The 20,035-nt window shown below is 46.8% G+C and overlaps 1 protein-coding gene across 14 annotated transcripts; it reads right to left on the bottom strand.

Moving 5' to 3' along the window:
• Positions 1 to 3,282: 3,282 nt before the first annotated feature.
• On the bottom strand, positions 3,283 to 17,965 carry LOC133043931 (apolipoprotein L3-like). 14 transcript variants are annotated; one of them, XM_061125370.1, is made up of 7 exons: positions 17,740 to 17,949; positions 13,194 to 13,292; positions 10,139 to 10,179; positions 9,851 to 9,956; positions 9,381 to 9,652; positions 7,955 to 8,075; positions 3,283 to 5,295 (listed from the first exon to the last, which is right to left on the bottom strand). In XM_061125370.1, the coding sequence occupies exons 5-7, from the start codon at positions 9,553 to 9,555 to the stop codon at positions 4,425 to 4,427; spliced, it is 1,167 nt and encodes a 388-aa protein (XP_060981353.1). In that variant the 5' UTR covers positions 9,556 to 9,652; positions 9,851 to 9,956; positions 10,139 to 10,179; positions 13,194 to 13,292; positions 17,740 to 17,949; the 3' UTR covers positions 3,283 to 4,424. The 14 variants fall into 14 exon arrangements, 13 of the variants coding, with proteins under 13 accessions (XP_060981353.1, XP_060981354.1, XP_060981361.1 ...); XM_061125371.1 differs by having other exon boundaries at positions 9,381 to 9,607; XR_009689793.1 differs by having other exon boundaries at positions 9,445 to 9,956; positions 17,740 to 17,950.
• Positions 17,966 to 20,035: the final 2,070 nt, after the last annotated feature.

Raw genomic sequence — 20,035 nt, 5'->3', positions numbered from 1 at the left:
TCTGTATGTCTTCTTTGGAGAAATGCCTGTATAGTTCTTTAGCTCATTTTTTGATTGGGTCATTTATTTTTCTGGAATTGAACTGCAGGAGTTGCTTGTGTATTTTTGAGATTAATCCTTATTCTGTTGCTTCATTTGCTATTATTTTCTCCCATTCTGAAGGCTGTCTTTTCACCTTGCTAATAGTTTCCTTTGTTGTGCAAAAGCTTTTAGCTTTAATTAGGTCCCATTTGTTTGGTTTTGCTTTTATTTCCAATATTCTGGGAGGTGGGTCATAGAGGATCTTGCTGTGATTTATGTCGGAGAGTGTTTTGCCTATGTTCTCCTCTAGCAGTTTTATAGTTTCTGGTCTTACATATAGATCTTTAGTCAATTTTGAGTTTATATTTTTGTGTATGGTGTTAGAAAGTGTTCTAGTTTCATTCTTTTACAAGTGGTTGACCAGTTTTCCCAGCACCACTTGTTAACGAGGTTGTCTTTTTTCCATTGTATATTCTTGCCTCCTTTGTAGAAGATAAGGTGTCCATAGGTAGGTGGATTAATCTCTGGGCTTTCTATTTTGTTGCATTGATCTATATTTCTGTCTTTGTGCCAGAACCATACTATCTTGATGACTGTGGCTTTGTAGTAGAGTCTGAAGTCAGGCAGGTTGATTCCTCCAGTTCCATTCTTCTTTCTCAAGATTGCTTTGGCTATTCGAGGTTTTTTAATTTCCATACAAACTGTGAAATTATTTGTTCTAGTTCTCTGAAAAACACTGTTGGTAGCTTGATAGGCTATGCATTGAATCTATAGATTGCTTTGGGTAGTATACTCATTTTCACTATATTGATTCTTCCAATCCATGAACATGGTATATTTCTCCATGTATTTGTGTCCTCTTTGATTTCTTTCATCAGTGTTTTATAGTTTTCTATGTATAGGTCTTTTGTTTCTTTAGGTAGATTTATTCCTAAGTGTTTTATTCTTTTTGTTGCAATGGCGAATGGTATTGTTTCCTTAATTTCTCTTTCTGTTTTCTCATTGTTAGTGTATAGGAATGCAAGGGATTTCTGTGTGTTAATTTTACAGCCTGCATCTTTACTATATTCATTGATTAGCTCTAGTAATTTTCTGGTAGAGTCTTTAGGGTTTTCTATGTAGAGGATCATGTCATCTGCAAACAGTGAGAGTTTTACTTCTTCTTTTCTTATGTGGATTCCTTTGATTTCTTTTTCTGCTCTGATTGCTGTGGCCAAAACTTCCAAAACTATGTTGAATAGTAGTGGTGAGAGTGGGCACTCTTGCCTTGTTCCTGACTTTAGGGGAAATGCTTTCAATGTTTCACTATTGAGGATAATGTTTGCTGTGGGGTTGTCCTATATAGCTTTTATTATGTTGAGGTATATTCCTTGTATTCCTTCTTTCTGGAGAGTTTTTATCATAAATGGATGTTGAATTTTGTCAAAGGCTTTTTCTGCATCTATTGAGATAATCATATGGTTTTTATCTTTCACTGTGTTAATGTGGTATATTACATTGATTGATTTGTGGATATTAAACAATCCTTGCATTCCTGGGATAAAGCCCACTTGGTCAGATGTATGATCTTTTTAATATGCTGTTGGATTCTGTTTGCTAGAATTTTGTTAAGGATTTTTGCATCTATGTTCATCAGTGATATTAGCCTGTAGTTTTCTTTTTTTATGGCATCTTTGTCTGGTTTTGGTATTAATGTGATGATGGCCTCATAGAATGAGTTTGGAAGTTTACCTTCTTCTGCAATTTTCTGGGAGAGAGTCATTCTATCCCCATGTGCGGAATAGACAGGTAAGGCCAGGCAGTGCCGCAAAGTAAACACAATGGAAGATCCTGCAGCAGTTCTGGTTATACGTGAAGGCAGCCTGGGTGAGATGTGTCCTGTCTCTCTCTGCCCCTCTGTTTATGGCTGACCCTCTCTCACACTGCACAAAAGTCCTCTGCTCTCAATCACCCTTGGGTGCCCCGTCTCCATCCTTGTCCATGGGGCTGGAGGAGGAGTGTCCACATGCTCAGCCCAAGACAGATGACATGGGCTCCCCTGGGCATCCCATGGGGACTGCAGGGCTCCAGGGGCTTAGGGAAATGATTGGATGGGAGCCCAGCAAGCAGGCAGGAGGAGCCACGGAGGACGTGCTCCCTGAGATCCTGGGAGACAGGCTCATGGGGAAGGAAGTCAGGCATCCTGAGGCCTGTTGAACCCATCAATCAATGCAAGAAAGCCTCACTGAACCAGCTCATATTTACTGGACCAGAGTCTAGAGAACACAAGGTGGGGAGAACCAGAGCAACCTGAAATATCTTCAGCTTCACCCCCAGCTGAAGAAGAAACCGAGGGTCAGAGAGTCGTGTTTGTTGGCCCCAGGCTGTTTCATCTCCTCACACTCTGAAAAGTTCCTTAACCTGTTTCTGCCTCCTTGTTTCATCCTTCTTTATTTCTTTCTTTTTAAAATCAACCTCTTTTCTTACTCCACACTTGGACTTTCATGGAGATGTCCCCGGTCTCTCAGTCACTCTGGACCCAAAGAGCACCTGGCGACTTGTCACCTGCTCCCCCCACTGTGCTGTCATCACCATGGCTGTCACCAACGTCAGCATCATTATTGTCATCAAGAGTCACTGCCTGAAGATCTACATAGACAATTCTCCATGCAGATGTACAGATGGCCACAGGGACATGAAAACATACTCAATATCACTAATTATTAGAGAAATGCAAGTCAAACTACAATAAGTTATCTCCCCTAGAGCAATCAGAGGGGCCATCATTTACATCTACAATGCTCTGAGGCTGTGGAGAAAAGGGAACCCTCTTCCACTGTTGGTGGGAATGTAAATTGCAGCTGCCATAGAAGACTACATGGAGTTTTCTTAAACAATTAAAAATAGAGCTACCACATGATTTAGCAATCCCAGTTCTGGGCATATATCTAGAAAAAAATAAAGCTCTAATTTGAAAAGATACGTGTACCCTGATGTTCATAGCAGTACTATTCATAACGGCCAAGACATTATATTAACCTAAATGTCTGTTGACAGATTAATGAATAAAGCAAATGTGGTACACTTACACATACCATGGAATACTACTCAGCCATAAAGAAGAATGAAACAATATTATCTGTAACAATATGTATGGATCTAGAGATTATTATACTGAGTGAAGTAAGTCAGACAAAGACAAAGATGTGATATTAACTTATATGTAGAATCCAGAAAATAGTACAAATGAACTTACTTACAAAATAGAAACAGACTCATAGACATAGATAATGAACATTTTATCAAACTTTTTTGGGGATACACAAATTAGGAGATGGGATTAATAGATACACACCAGATAAACAAGGGCCTTCCTGCTGCAGTAGCATAGGAACAGTATTGAATATCTTGTAAGAAACTATAATGGAAATGAATAAAATAGAATATAGATATATACATGCTTAGATGTTCTGTTGTGTCTGACTCTTTGCAAACACATGGACTGTAGCATGCCAGGCTCCACTGTCTATGGGATTTTCAAAACAAGAATATTGGAGTGGGGTGTCATTTCCTACTCCAGGGAATCTTCTCTATCCAGGAATCAAACCTGTGTCTCTGCTTAACAGACACATTCTTTACCACCTGGGAAGCCCAGATAAATACATAGATACCTGTATAATAGAATCACGTTGCTGTATACCTGAAATTAACAGAATATTGTAAATCAATTACCCTTCAATGAAGCAAACAAACAAAAGAAGTCACTGCCTAAGTAAGATACATCAGCTAGGGCCACAGGTGAGTTGATGTTGGAGGTGAGGTCCAGAGACCACCAGCAGGGGAAGACTCTTCTTGCTGGGACATCACAGCCTGGGAAGGGCGATAGAGGAGCCCCGGCTCCTTCTGGATCCCAACAATCCTAACTCACTGACTTTCTCCCATTGTCAACCCATTCGTATACCTGGCCTTTCATAGCTAGTTCGCCTGCCTCTCCCTTTATTCTGCCTCCAGGGTTATCATTAGTCCAAAGTAAGTGATTTCTGATGGGAGGGGAATTTGGGGGAAAATGGATGCATGTATGTGTATGGCTGAGCTGCTTTGCTGTTCACCTAAAACTGTCACAACATTGTTAATCGGCTATATTCCAACACAAAATAAAATGTTCTTAGTATGAAAAAAAAGTGGTTTCTCCCTGCTTCTCATTCTCTAGTGCCCCCTCCTCCCTTAATCTAGGCTTCAGGCCCCTTCCTTCCCTCTCCTCATCCATCACCTACATCCATCCCTTCCCTGCTGTGCTCAACCACAGAAATGCCAAATTCATAACCCCCAGCTTCATTAATGTGATCTCCCTCTTTCCTTCTAACAAGGTACCTGTGAACGTAGGCCCTTATGTGTCCCTGGACCTCGCACTGCTCTGGGAATGGCTAAATCACGGCCTCCTGCAGACTCTCATAGATCTGGGTAAGCTCCTCCAACTTCTTCTCAGAATCCTGTGCCTGCTTCCTCAGACTTTTAGCTGTTACTGTCTTGGCACCATCGTGCAAGTGCTTTGACTCCCTCACCAGGAAGGCCACATCCACCAGAACGAAAACCCCTGCAGTGGCCAAACCCATGATCCGGGCTCCTTTGCTTATTGTTGAAGCTGTGGCGTTCAAATCTGCCTGTATCTTCTCGATGGCTGGGCCTGAGATCCTCCCAGCGCTCATGTAATTGTATGCACCGGCTGCAGAGCCAGAGTTGTCTTTGCCTGTCTCCATGGTACAGATTTTCATTTCAATGCATCGTACAATTTCTGTGATTTCCTCTGTTGTGTCAACAATGTGGGGGTTGCTCTTGAGTACCTCTAGGAGAACCTTCCATTTCTTGACATCACTTGACATCATACGACTGGCTTCGGTTTCTGCTGATGACCTCTTCACATGTTCGATGATACTGGTGGACACACCGCTGACAGCAGCTGCTGCTCCCAGCCCTATCCCAGTGGCCAAGAGCGCCACACTGGCCCCCGCTGTCACGGGTGCCAGAGCCAGGCCAACAATGGTCAGAATACTAGACAGAGCACCAGTGCCATGGGTCATCACGTTGGAGATGGTACATCCCTTATGCACCTTGTCAACCTTGTCTGCGAGCGTGTGGAAATTGCGTATGAACTCCTCCAGCTGCCGTTTCACCTGAGGAAACTTTTTCAGAAACCTCCTCCTGTCCAGTTCCTCTTTGGTGAGTCTTTCCTGGCCCTCCTCAACCAAGGCTCTGTTCAATTCCTTCAGATATTTGTGTAGTTCCTTGGCATCTTTCCTGTAACAATGAAGGTCAAGGGATTAGAAAGGCAGTTTGCTTGCCTGTAAAATTGGCTGCATAATACCTATTCTGCATAAATACAAATATGTTGCTGTCAATAAATTAGAAAAGAATTTTATAAATGTAAACATTTCTCTTTCAACCTTAAACATGTTTCATACTTTATAGATGCTCCATCTTGACATAGCTAAACTTAGAATACGTAAACAAAAGTCACCTTAGGATACTGGCAAACTTAAGAGAGATATTTGAGAGAATTCCCAGGTGGCCCAGAGGTTACAACTCTGCACTCCCACTACAGGCCTTGACTCAATCCCTGGTTGGGGAATGAGGATCCCCAGGCCATATGGCTCAGCCAGAGAAAAGGTATGTGGTGAAGACGTCTCACAGATGGGTCAACACCATCACTTTGAAAGAGTTTTTGGAGTGGGAACTCCACAGATAAACAAAGACACGTAGCACTGGAGGAGAAAACCTTCATTTGAGGGCCTCGGTGTGTAGTGGGAAGTCTCCCTGCTCTTTGTCCTTGACTACTGGGAAGTGGTCCCTAAGCCCGTAGAATTCTGACTGATAGGCATGTCCTTGCCTGCCTGGGCCTTTGGCTATGGGTCAGTCTGACAAGCTGATGAGTGACCCAAGGTCTGGGTCTCATGATGTCAGTTCTGCATCTGGTAGAGCTGGACACTAGGGCAAGAGTGACTTCCATGAGGGGCTGGAGATGACAGGTCAGGGTAACTTGGCTTTTAAGCAAGGTGAGTGTCCCTGATGGGCAGTACTCCGTGCATCTTGTCACACACTGAATGCAGGTCAGTAACGTGTTCTGTGGACAATGGGAGCTTCGTCTGTGAAACCTGCCCAGACTCTGCCCTCTGACTGGTGGGCACTTTTCTCCTTCCCTGTAGTAAACTGTAGCTGGGATCATGAAGCTTTCAGTGAGTCCTGTCCATTCTATAGGGAATTCTTGAACCTGAGAGTTGTTTTGGGGATCCCCTAAATTTGCCATTGAAGTCAAAGTATGGGCATTCCTGGGCATTGTGCTCTTAAGCTTTGTAGATTGGCTGTCTCTATGACTTAGAATTTTTTAAACCCCAAAAGTCAGAGCTCAAAGGCACCTTATAATCATTTGGTCTGCCATCTGCTGTCTTCCAAGCATTGTGCCCTTGACCTTCTCAGCAGAAGGTCACTGGGTCCACCTACTGCCCCAGTTGACAGGAAAGCAGGAGATGTGCTATGAGCCCTGGTTTCCCTTGGACTCTCCAGCTCACCTCACTGAAATGTCACCCAGCACCCTCAATGGCTCAGGGGTCACATATCTAACTCACAATTTACCTGGCGACAGCTCCACTGGCCTGCAGCCCAGGCCATGTGCAACTTTGTGGAACCTCTAAAGATTCAAGGGATTTGAGGAAACACCCATCTGAATGGCTGAGCCTCAGGAACCTGCACTTGCACAGCTGGTGGAGGAAGCGTTTCCTCTTGGGTGGGGATGCGTGAGGCTCCTCAGAACCCCTCAAATGACACACAGTCGCATCCACTCACTGTGACCCTGGAGGGCTCCCTGAGCATGGCCTTCCACTGTTAGGTGGACTCCACGTAGCTTAGAAGATGGTCCCGGATGGTGTGAGTAGCCAGGTCCCAGGCAGAGTGTGCAGACACAGTCACCCAGGACCCTCTAGCAAAGCATGAGAGGATCCCATCAGAGAGGGAAGAAATGTGCCCCCCTCCCTCTCAGGCGACCTCTGCTAGGGTCAGTCCTCTCAGTTTTGTGTCCTTAAGGCCCACTCTCCTCACTCAAGTCCAGGTCCTGCTGCCCAAGCCTCCCTACAAGTCTTCCAAACTGGATCCTCTGCTTCACCCTGATCCCTGGGTCTGACCCTGGCCCAGGCCTCCCTGGTCCTTTGGACGAGATGATTGCACTTGCTTCCCCACCTGTGACCCTGCAGTTCACTCTGAGGCCATCACCATAATCTATCAGATTGAATTGCTATTCCCACTGGACACAGGGCAGATCTGAGATTCAAAGTCTTAAACCCACAGGCCCAGGAATTGGGTAGGGCTAGATCCAGGATCCCACAGGCTCCTCCAGTTCCTCTCTAGCCTCTCTGCCTTATGGGCCAGCAGAATCCTGCAGGGTTGGTACAGTTCCTAACATGGGGAATAGAAAGACTGCAGGCAGAAGCCCAGGACACAAATGGTGGTGTGAGGATTTTCTAACTTGTCCCAAAGGACATCCTGCTTGGTTCTCATCACCAGAAAGAAGACCCTTGACCCCTGTCTCTTCCCAACAATTTTTGAAGTGTTTGTATTGACTGAGTACTTCCTCTGTGTCAAGCATTATGGGAAGCACTTTACATACATGATCTCAGTGTCCTCACAATAAAAACGAAAAGATGAAGAAACTAAAGCAAAGAGTAGTTCAGTAACTTTTCCAAGGTCACATAACCTGAGCCTTCCTTGCAGGTTTCATCTCTTCTCAACCTCAGATGATGCACTGTCAGCAAATGACATGGAGGAAACATTCCTGATGGGATCTTGAGAAGGAACACCCTTGACCCCAACCATAGGGTCCTTCCTGGAGGAGGTGTGCCTGCCAGGAGGAAGCTAGCCTGGTGCTGGGGGACATGGGTGACCTTCCTGGGGCACCTGTGCAGGTTACCTGGACAATCTGTCCTCAGTCTTAAGTCTCTTCAGGAGTTTATTCAGTAGGAGTCCTAGTTGCTCTCTGCTGAGTTTGTCCCAGAGACATTCAACGACCTCTTCCAAAAAGATCTCAATATCTAGATGAAAGACAAGGGAATAAGATTAGAAGAATTTGTGGTGGAACATAAACATTATTGAGTATAAAGTGGTTAAAATTCATCTTGCTAGCAGCAGTCACCTGCGGTGCTCTTGGTGAGATCACCTAGGGTTATGGGTTGACTGTCCCCCCACCCCTCAATTTTTGTTGAAGAGTTAACCACCTGGTGACCTTTTTGAAATAGGGCTTGTAAGGAGGTTAGGTGAAATGAGGTCCTATGTGGGGTTCTCAAGGAGTTCTACTGGTAAGGAACCTGCCCACCAATGCGGGAGATGTAAGAGATGCGGTTTGATTCCTGTGTCAGGAAGAACCCTTGAAGGGGGACATGGCAAGCCACTAGAATATTCTTGTTTGGAGAATCCCATGGATAGAGGAGGCTTGCAGGCTGCAGTCCATGTGGTTGCAAAGAGATGGACATGATTGAGCAATTGAACTCACACACACAAAGAGAAGAAACAGCAAGTGTGATTTGTTATTTATCACTTTTAGAATAGACTTACAGCACCCTATAAATGAATCCTTTCATGTTTGGGCAGTGAAACAATTGAATACTCATGTTAAATGCAATAAAGAATGTAATGACTATAAATAGCCTCAGATCACTGCAGGGTAATTATCCTCAAAGAGTTATCAAAATCCCTGTCTGATTTCAGAGATCTGGAGTTATGGAATTGCAGGTAAGATATTGGTGGCCAGGCTATATATATACGTGGGGCTGGGACTTGATATAAAATGTGTTTCTTAGTAAATCCACACAAAGAGGCATTGTTCTTATTTCACAGAAGAGGAACTCAGTGAAACTGAGTGAAACTCAGACAGGAGAATGGACAGCCGAAGGCCACAGACCCGAAAGCTCTGAGGTTGAATCCAAGGTCAAGTATCAGACATTTGTTGTACATGACATTGAATCCTCCTTACATTTAAAACTCCTGTGGTTTGTTCATTCTACTCTATAGCACACAATGGGGATTCTTTGCAACTCATTTTTGGTGGTGAGCATGCAGTAGTGTATATAGAAGTAGAAATATAATGTTGTACACATGAAACTTGGAAAACATTACAAACTCGTGTTACCTAATTTTAAAAAAGACTTTAAGACCACATGCCATTGAGTAAAACTACCATGTGAGAGGATTCCTGCTTCTGACCACAGACTCTAGGATGGGCAGGGGAGGGGATCAACCAGGTGGAGGAGGGGTGGAGCCAGATGTGATCCCCATTGCCCCTCCCCTCTAGCTGGGAGGCAGGAAAGGCCAGACTGGGGTTCAGTGCAGGGTCCACTGACCCTCACAGAGTGGCTGGGCTGGTGGCTGGGCAAGAACTGGAGGAAACAGCTTCTGTGGTGATACCTCAGGTTCTGGGAGCAGCAGGAGGCTAGAGACAAGAGAGAGAGCAGGAGAAGCTCCAGTGATTCTGGAGGACCTCCTCTCCCAGGCCTGCCTTGCCTCGGGGACTCCCATCTGCTGTCCATTCTCCGTGTGTGCTCTCCTGGCCTCTGTTCTGAGTCACTTGCTGGATGATGGGCGAGGCAGAAAGTCAGCACCTTGGTCATGGATCCTGAGGAGAGGGCCAGGAAGGAGGATGTGGGCAGACCCCAGGGTGAGAGGAATCTCCTGGTCTCTCTTGGAAGCTCAAGGATGCTTATCCATCCTCTTTGTGGTTCTTGATTACTCTGGAGTTTAACCCAGCCTGGAAACACCACCCTCAATTCTGGGGCACAAGTAGGAACTTTCCAGAGAAGAGGCAGCTGACTACCTCAGCAGTGTCCAAAGTTTTCTGAGCTCATGGTGGAAGCAGGGGCTCCCAGTGACCTCTCTTCAACTCCTTGTCTGCATCAGGCTGGAAGCAGTGTGACCTCACCCTTGAAGAAGAGAAAACAGACTGTGAGCTCCACTGTGAGGGTGCAGTGGCTTCAGGGAGCAGCGAGGCACAAGTTATCTGGCAGGTTCCCCTTGGACGGTCACCAGTGCCTCCAGGGACTTAGTGCAGTGTGGTTCTCTGTCTCCTGGGCTCACTGGTTGTTAGTTCAGCTATGTCATTTACCTCCTACAGCTCCTTCCAAGCCATGTCAGAGTCCTGCTCTCCTGTTGGGGCACAAGGAGAAATTTATCAGACAGGAGACAAGCATCTGTGAAGTTACAGGAACGATCAAACCAGAGACTAGAAGAACATATAGGAGGTGATACTCTGGAAATGAAGTGAGGTTGGGACACCTGTGTTTTCGAATTGGTAATAACTAATATTAATGATAATATTGATCCAGAGTCTTTGACATGCAGGCTCCTGAAGCTCACATAAACTTAGCTCAGTCCAAGTTTTCATGCTGGTGCCAAAGTCTGGACTGGAACCCGAGTCTTTCTGATGCAAACCACACATTTGTGATGACTATGCTCTACTCCCTCTAATATACAAAAATATTTATTTGTGGATATATGTTAATTGGTAAATGACTCTTTTCATTCCAAAATGATGAGCTCCCTGTGCTCAAGTCTCTCCTTGATAAAGTTCCTGGTGATACAGCTCCCACAGCCCAGGTCCTCCTTGCTTCTGCAAGAGCCTTTTTCCCACAAGGGCCTGGAGTCCCAACAGCCCTGCCCCAATTCCTGTCTCCCTGCTCTGAGTGGCTGAGAACACCTGCAGGTTTTCTTTCCTCCTTGCTTTTCCCTCCTGAATATTGGACTTGATGTAGCTTCTAATCCTTTATGTAAATAATAGTGCAAAGAATATTCAACTTGTATAAAACTTCAACTACATCTGAGACTGTATCCTTAAGCTATATCTAGAAGTAGAATTAAGATCAGATGGCATCAACACCTAACAAATTTCCATACCTAGAGCCAAGCTATGCAAAGAAACTGTAGCAATTTATGTTCACACTTATAGTATATGAGGGTGTTCATCCTTTCAGATATATGCATTTTCAGTGGTCTTTCTTTAAAAAAAAGATCATATCTTTATCATTAAATAATTTATTTTGGTTCTGCATGTGATTGTCTTGCCATGGAAGATGAGGAAGGAAAGTTAGTGTTGATGACATTTAGCTACGATTTTTAAGGAAGCAAAAGAGCATCTGTGAACTACTCCTCTGAGACTTGACTGAAATGAAGGTAAAGGTATACATTGGTATAATACCCTCTACTGATAAGAGTGCGTGGTTTCCATAGTGTAGTGCTTATCACATTCACCTAACACGCAAAAGTGCTCAGTTCAAAATTGAGTGGAAACATCTTCACTTGGGATTCCCTTGTAGCTTAATGAGTACAGAATCCACCTGCAAATCTGGAGACGTGGGTTCAATTCCTGGGGTGGGAAGATACCCTGGGGAAGGGAACGGCTACCCACTCCAGTATTCTGAACTGGAGAACTCCATGTACTATGTAATCCAAGGGATCACAAAGAGTCAGACATGACTGAACAACTTTCACTTTCACAGATAAGAGCAACTTGTGTTTGTGATTGTTGCTCTGCATTGGTGTCGCCTCCGAAACTTTACCAATGGTACCTCATATGTTATTCCATTAGCTTTTGAGATGTGTACCATTGTATCCTCATTTACAAATAAGGAAGCTGACACATAGGTGTTACCTGACTTACCTAAGTTCAGAAGTCTTGCCTTTGGTACACTGGTTTGACCCCACTCACTGGGTCAAGAACCCATAGCCTGCCTCTCCTCCCTCTGCTGCTAATAAAAACAAGCATGGGAACAATAGGAGACCAGAGTGATTAACAAATATTTGAAGACTCACTGAACGGAAAAGTGATAGATGAATAAAGAGGAGTGCAGTAGAGGTGTAGAAACAGGGACTTTGTTCACAGGAGAGAAGAATGGTCTTCTCGGCAGAGCCTCAGAGAGGGAACAAGATGAGAGGGAATCTGAGGGGAGAGCAGGGGACAAGCTCATCAACCCCACGTCCCGTCCCATATTCACAGCAGCCTTCACTCTTCACCAGACTTTTAGAAGGTTACTTGACAATGAGATGCAGGAAAAAAAATAGATTACGTCTTTGTTTAATTACGGAGGAAGGTAAAGGATACCCATGAGAGAGACAGACGTGGGATCAAGGAATCAGGAACATCAATCCAGTGGGAAGGGAATCCATGGATCCCAGCTGGGCGTGCAGCAGACCTAGAGAGAAACCAGTCCAGAATGGGATAAGAAGTCCAGAGTCTGTGGGGACAAGGGACTCGATATCACATGAGGCACAGTTGGAAAGAAATGGAGGAAATGTTGAAGAGAAACAGTGCAAGGGGTGAAGATGAAGACAGTGAAAAACATCAGGAAAAAGTAAAGCACAGGAGGAGAAGGGGGCGACAGAAGATGAAATGGTTGGATGGCATAACCGACTCAATGGACATGAGTTTGGGTTAGGCTCTAGGAGTTGGTGATGGACAGGGTCTCCTAGTGTGCTGCAGTTCATGGGGTCACAGAGTCGGACACGACTGAATGACTGAATTGAACTGAACAGCTGAGAAGCATGTGCAGCTATATGGTACACGTTAGCTCTTAAAAATGTATTACAATATCACAAAAAATGTAAACTCTTTTGTGTGATTTTTTAAAAAAAATCCTAAGGTAAATATATCTATGTCCAAGTCCTTTGGAGACTATTTTAAAACTGAAATAATATTAACATATATAATATGATACAACTCACAGAGGTATAATATAGTGATTCAAAAATCTTAGTTTTATTTCATTTATAGTCATTATAGAATAACCTTTATCTTTTAAATGAAACAAAGTATTTAAATATGTGAAGAAAATGTACTTGTTAATTTAAAAATCGAAATACACTTCTAGAACTTGGGAGCCAAAGCACTGAAGGGAGGAGGAGGATTAATATCTCAGTTTACAAAGCTGGGAATCAAGAAATAGTAGGTCCAGTCGAGAGCATAGGAAGCAAAGATGTAAATAAAGTGCTTACAAGTGCAAAGCTTCCCAACAGAGGATATACAATTAGTGGAATAGTGATATAAGAAGAAGAAGGGGACAGGTACAATAGAAAGTATAGAAATAAATGAAATCCTTATTTTTCCTAATAAAAATAAATAAATAGTATCAAATTTAAGTCAAGAAAAAGCAAAATGCAATACCTACTACTTTTTAGTGATTGTGGTTGATGACTTCCCACTTTGCTCCAGCCACCTTCCCAATTGCTTGGTATGAATTCACTTCCTTTTAGTGCTCACAATGATCCTATAAGAAAGGAAACTGACACTCAGAGAGGTTAAGTAATTTCCTCTAAGCACCCAGCTAGTGCTAGAGCCAGAATCCAAATCCAGGTTCCTGTCTCCTGCGCACACATTCTCACACTATTTCACCTCCCAAAGTAGTAATATCATTTAAAGAGATTGATTAACTATCTAAAGAAGAAGCTTTTCCTTGGAAGAAAAGAGCAGAACCCTGTGTACAAATTGATCTGTCTTAACCATGTGCTCTTAGGACTGGATTGTTTTACCTCTAAGACAACAGATGTCACTTTTTATAGTAGTCAATAACCTCCAAGATTGGAGTGGTTTCTAGTGCCACCACCTTAAAGGTGATGGAAGCAGCTGAATTAAATGCCAACAAGAAGTGTGTGGCTCCTGCTGTGACAACTGTCAGTGTAGGACACATGTTTGTGTTGATGAAACTCATTCAGTCAGTTCAGTTGCTCAGTTGTGTCCGGCTCTTTGTGACCCCACGAATTACAGCATGCCAGGCCTCCCTGTCCATCACAAACTCCTGGAGTTTACTCAAACTCATGTCTATCGAGTCAGTGATGCCATTCATCCATCTCATCCTCTGTCCTCCCCTTCTCCTCCCGCCCCCAATCCCTCCCAGCATCAGGGTCTTTTCCAATGAGTCAACTCTTCACAAGAGGTGGCCAAAGTTATGGAGTTTCAGCTTCAGCATCAGTCCTTCCAATGAACACCCAGGACTGATCTCCTCTAGGATGGACTGGTTGGATCTCCTTGCAGTCCAAGGGACTCTCAAGAGTCTTCTCCAACACCACAGTCCAAAAGCATCAATTTTTCGGTGCTCAGCTTTCTTCACAGTCCAATTCTACGTCCATACATGACCAGTGGAAAAACCATAGCCTTGCCTAGATGCACCTCTGTTAGTAAAGTAATGTCTCTGCTTTTTAATATGCTATCTAGGTTGGTCATAACTTTCCTTCCAAGGAATAAACATCCTTTAATTTCATGGCTGCAATCATCATCTGCAGTGATTTTGGAGCCCCCCAAAATAACCTAGTTCTCTAGTAAAGTAGGCATGAAAACAGAGTTAAACAATAATACTGAGAGTGAACATGCTTGACTGAAAAGCATGAGTGGACTGTAAGCAGATATTGTCCAGCAGCATCTTGCCCACTGTCATGTGAACCCGTGGGCTTCCGTCCCCTCAAAGGAAGGAAGACCCCTTACTGGGGAGGTGAATCCCACAGGCTGGCATCTCTGCTTCTGCAAAGGCAAGGATGCTCTTGAAGATGACCAGAGAAGCGGTCGTAAGGGGGCATCCACATATAATAATAATAACAATAAAAGATAATGATTGCTATGAATATGTTTCATTGAGACAGGCTGAGTTTGTGAAAGGCCATGAGTTCATGATAATATTCAAATGAGAGGAATTTAGAAAAGTGTGGTCAGAAAGAGAAAGATAAAAGTTAAAAATGCTAGTGGTTATGCAGGGGATGCAAGGCGAAAGAGAGATGGGATTGATCCCTGGGCAGGGAGGATCCCCTGGAGAAAGAAATGGTTGCCCACTCCAGGACTCTTGCTGGGAAGCCCATGGACAGAGGACCTGGGAGGGCTGCATCCATGAGGCTGTGAAGAGCTGGTCACATCTGAGCGGGTGCCTTTCTTTTGTTTCTATGGTGCAAAGAAGAGTGAATGTGATGGGACTATTCTGTGTTAATTGAATTTAATAATAAGAGGAGTCTTGATGTCTATGGGTATATTCCTCTCTGTTTATTTACACGAATGTTTATAAAGGATTGAGAAAGAAAGAACCCCTGACATCCCGAGGCTGGCCTGGTGTCACAACAGGGTGATGCTCTTCTCCAGTTGGATGTAAAGGCTCTCACAGAACTCCAGCCTCACACAGGGTCACCCTGAGAGCAGGAGTGAGGAGACAGCAAACACCCATCACTGCGCCCTCACCCACACCTCACCCCCTCCCTTGGCTGAAAAGCACGACTGCTCCTTCTTTACCCATTACAGCTTTATCCTCGCTCTGGTCTCCCCTCTCCACTGATGGAGTAACAGAGACCCCGTGGTAGTGCTGCCCCCCATTCTCTGCAGCACCCAATCTAGAGCACCCCATTTCATTAGAGCTCCCCCCAAATCCCCTTACCTAAGCTCCACTCCTAGAATCTTTCTTTCTACCCCTTCCTCTGTGATGCCCACAGCTCTCCCTCAGGAAGAGTGACCATCAGCTTGTGTTCAGGAAGTGTGCCTGGTGGCGAGGGTGGGGGCAGTGTCATGTGGATGGGAGAGAATTCACAAAGGCCTGCCCTCTTCCAAGAGGATGGGAGAGGAGAGCTGGCTGGCCCCCTGCCTCCTTCTCTGTCCAGAAGGTGGAAGATCTGAGGAGCTAGGTCAGCCTATTGAAATCATGAAACATGAGAAGAGAGTCAAGTCAGAAAGAAGAGGAGGGATCAGGCAGAAGGGCCGGCTCCTGGATGATGACAAACAATTGTAAATGCGTCGAACACTGGACTCATCCTTGCGTCATTCCCTCCCATTCTTGGCCTGGTCCTGACCCTTGTCTGGGGCCTCAGCTGGGTGTGGACTTGGTCAGTGCTTCCTCTGCTTGATTCCGTCCAGGGCATCCTCCTCTGTTAGTTCTGATTGGTCCTTTTCTGGAAAGACTGTTGGTGGGAGAGGGGAGGACTCCGGAGAAGCCTGTCCCTGCTCAGCTGCATGGCCAGTCATGCATCCCTCCCCTCCTCATGGGCAGACAGATTCTCCCCAACCATCTCCCTCATGTGCCTGAAGTCATGCTCCCTGGGAAGGGAAAGGGGCACTAAGAAAGTCCCTAGCCCAGCACCCAGACCCTCCCGACTGCCCCAGCTCCTGTCTTCCTCACACTCTCTGTCTCCACAGGGCCTGCTGCCGGAGACTGACTCCTCACTTGGCACAGGCTGCCCCTCCCCAGGAAATGTGTTTCCCCACTGGCCTCACTATGTGATGGGTTACTTGTCCCTGGAGGCCCAGCTCCAAGCCTCCCTCTGCCACCTTCTCCCAGTTCCTCTCCAGCTCCTCTTGAAGGTCACACTTTCCTGGTTGTGTTCCATTTTTGCCTAGTTCCTCCAGGTCTGAGAACCCTACCCACATCATCAGGGGCCCTGTCTGTTCTCTCCTGCTCCTCCTGTCCAGGACCTCTGGGCACCGTCCGCCCTCCTGGGCACAGCCTGGCCAAAATATGAGGGGTGGGACCCCTTCTGGGGACATGAAACAACCAGTTTCTCAGTGACGCAGCACAAGCCCAGGTCGACCTGTGAAAGTTAGAAAGGGAGGGAGGGTAGAAGGGGGACAAAGAGGAAGAGAATGGAGAAGAGGTGGAGAAGAAACTAAAGATCCTAATCAATCAATCATTCAAAAGGATCCAATGTAAACCAGAGAGAAAAAACTGAAGGGACTGAAGGAAGCATTAAAAATAACATTGATTTGAGGAAACCTTTCTAAATACAAACATTTCACAAGATATAAAGGAAATTCTGACCTACTGGACTCTTGGAAATTAAAATTGCCAAGGATACCGTAAACCAGGTTAGAAAAAACATCTGCACCCACAGGGAAAAATAGAAATCAGCTTTTAAAACCTTAGTAATAGAATAGAGCAACCAGTTCCCCAGGAGGTAGCTTGCCCTGGGTCACACAGCTCTCTGTGGGCAGAGAGGAGGCCAAGACCAGGCCTTTGGACATGGGTAGGAAGGAGGGGTGGGAATGTGGTTTTAACAAGACTAAGTTTCTAGGGTTGTCTCTGCTGGTATAAAACATAGATCTAAGCTCATGCCCCTCCTGTTATACTGATGTCAGTAGAGTTTGGCTTTTTATCTTAATATTGCCACACCGGGATTGCATGTGGACCTTGTGCAGTGAGCCCTTCTCACTTCTTCCAGCAGGGCCATCTTCCCCACAGGACCTCCCATCACCCACAGCCTGAGCAGAGGGCCCGGCGAACACAGGAAGCCAACGCCTTTCGACTCCCTGGTTGGTTTCCTGTCTCTTTTCAGGCCGCAGTCTCCCCCAGGGCCTGGCACTGAGCCTCCACTCAGAGGCAGGGTTTTTCAACAAACCTTGATTCCTTGTAACTGAAAAGAAATCCCCTTTCCCCCATCAGCCCCAGCCAGTACCCTGGGGGCAGCTTCATGGTGGCCAGGTCATAGGAGGGAGGCTCTGACTCCCCTGTCCTCCTCCACCCTTCTGCTTCCTCCAGTTTCCTAAAGTACTGAGCACCCCCAACACCCACCTTCCTCCTGGGCTCACCGCTCACGTCTCAGGGGTCCACGTCCTGAGCTGAGACCATCGGGATGGGTGCCGCCCTCCCTCTGCTATGTTCAGGGGCCCTCGGCTGGGAGGAAGCCCTCAGACACACCTGCCTCCACCTCCAGGCTCTGCCCCTGCTTCACCTGCTGCCCCGGCCATGGCCTCACCTCTCTGAGCTTCCAGTTCCTTTCTGTCAACTAGTGACATCATGCTTTCTCAGACATTCATCCAGAGGACGGGGAGAATGGCAGGGTCCCTCCCCCCTGCCTACCCAGGCGTCTTCCTCTGGCTGAGTGTGAACAAGATCCAGATGTTCACATCTGTGCAGATGCAGCCGCTGGCTGTGTGTCTCTGCAATGACCTCAAACACCCTCTGGGCCCAGATATGCTCTGGGAAGCAAAACTGAAAGCAAAACCCTCACTTCTGAGTGGTTCAAGTCAAGCAAACACCCTGCTCACCAGGCCCCGCCCTGGGACTATTTCCACCTCCAGCTGACCCCTTTAGAGAAAGAAGCCCAGTCCTGACATTCCACAACCTTCTTGACACAGTCCACTCTGTCTCAGACTCCATGAAGGAAGACCTGTCACCCCACACACTGTGAGTCCTTTGGCAAATCACTCCCCCCCACCCCCATTTCCATCTTCTCACCCCTCCAAACCCCACACTCACAGGCTGCCTGCCTCATTCACCTTCATGCCTCTAGCATGTGGTGCAGTCCTAGTGCAGACCAGTTCCTCAGTGCATACTGTTCATACTCTGCTGCTGAGGGCCACGTCCATGTGGCTTCTAGGATTCGCTCACACTTCTAGGTTCTTCTATCAGGGATACCTGCTGTATTCAACCAGGAGAAATGCTTTCTGCAAAGCCCAAACCTGGCATCACCTCCGCTGAGAAGCCATCCGTGACCTCACCTGTAGAGCCACTGTTTCCTGTTCTGCTCCCATGATACCTGGAAGGGGGGCCTAAGGCCACCCTTCAGCCACTCTGTCCATGCCCTTCCCCCCATCCCATCTGATCAGATCCCTCTAGACTTAGCCCTGCTGGCAGGGACGGAACTACTGCCTTTAGTCCACATGAGGAGGGCCGGCCATGATGGTCACTGCCATTAAGTGGATGCAGAAGTTCGTAGGAAGGGCTGAGAGCACGCTGCGCTTTTCTACCTCGGCTTATCTCCACCTGAAAACAGATTTTTTTCTCTCCAAATGGAGGGCTTTTATCAGAAAACCAGTGTCCTGGTGACTCAGAGAAGTCTACAATGGAGAGCTGGCCCTCTCTCCTCTTTGGTTCCTGAGCAAAGAGCCTCTGCGGACAGGGGGCTGAGCGTGTGCCAGGCACTGTGCTCGCAAGGTCCATGCCTTTCCTGTTGAACTCTCACACCAGCTCTAGGAGTGTGGGCTCCATTTCACGGATGAAGAAATGGAGAATCAAGTTCCCACAGTCTGAGAGTCCTGTAGCTGGACTGCTGGTGAACTTCTCGGGTTGCCTCAAGCAGAAGTGACTGCAGTGGACCTGGATGCCCCATGGAGGCCCGCCTGCCCTTCCCCCAGGGCTGCTTCACCCCAGGAAGTGTCCCTGGGCCATTATGGTCCCCACCATCCAGGATTGAGGGAGGGACAGAAGACTTTTCCATTAGGATAGCCAACCATAGTTTGGTCTTAAAGCCAACTGTTATGTATCTGATGTTTTGCAGGTAAGGGCGCTGAGAGGAGGGGACAGGTGGGTGCTTTGTTCCAGCAACGCAGGGACTTGTGTTTGGTGGGAGAGTGTCAGCAGCTCACGTCCTGCAAACATTCACTTGACACCCTGTTCCCAGGGCTCAGGGCTCAGGCCAGGACAGACGCCCCAGAGCCCAGACACAGAGGAATCAGGGGCTCACGGGCAGCCGCCCCGCCCAGTGACCTGCGCAAGTCCGCCCCTCCCGCACAGGAGCCGCCGGGACACCAGGGCGCCTCCGCCCCGGGCTCGGGGTCCTTGGGGACAGCCGGCTCTGGGTGTCACCCCTACAGAAGGGACACAGGGAGGGACAGTGGGAGGCAGGGGTTTTTCCTGCAGGGAAAATCAGAGTGCAGTCACCCCTCCCGCCTGCTCACTTTAAACCTCAGGCAGAAATTCAGGAAGCAAGGGGGCGGGAAAGCCATGTGGCCTCCCCAGGGGACACCTGCCTACATGAGGGCGCTCAGGCCCCGCTTCCTCAGTGCCTCCGCCACAGGCCAGCTGGGGGCCCTGAGCTGCTGGTGTGCATCCCAGGACTCACTTCCCGGGTGGGTAGCCCCCGCATCAGGCCTGGAAGCCGATGATGACGTCCGTGATCTTCGTGTCCCGCTCCTCATTCAGGTGGGCCAGCACGACTGCCCAAAGAAGACCTTGCTCTGGCCCATGCGGTACAGATTGCTCTCGAGCTCCAGGGCCTTGATCTGGAGAGGAGATCTGGCCACTGACCACAAGCCACCCCAGCTACCACG

Source organism: Dama dama, chromosome 22 (assembly GCF_033118175.1).
Source record: "Dama dama isolate Ldn47 chromosome 22, ASM3311817v1, whole genome shotgun sequence".
Taxonomy (NCBI): Eukaryota; Metazoa; Chordata; class Mammalia; order Artiodactyla; family Cervidae; genus Dama; species Dama dama.
This window is presented reverse-complemented; position numbering and strand designations above follow the sequence as displayed.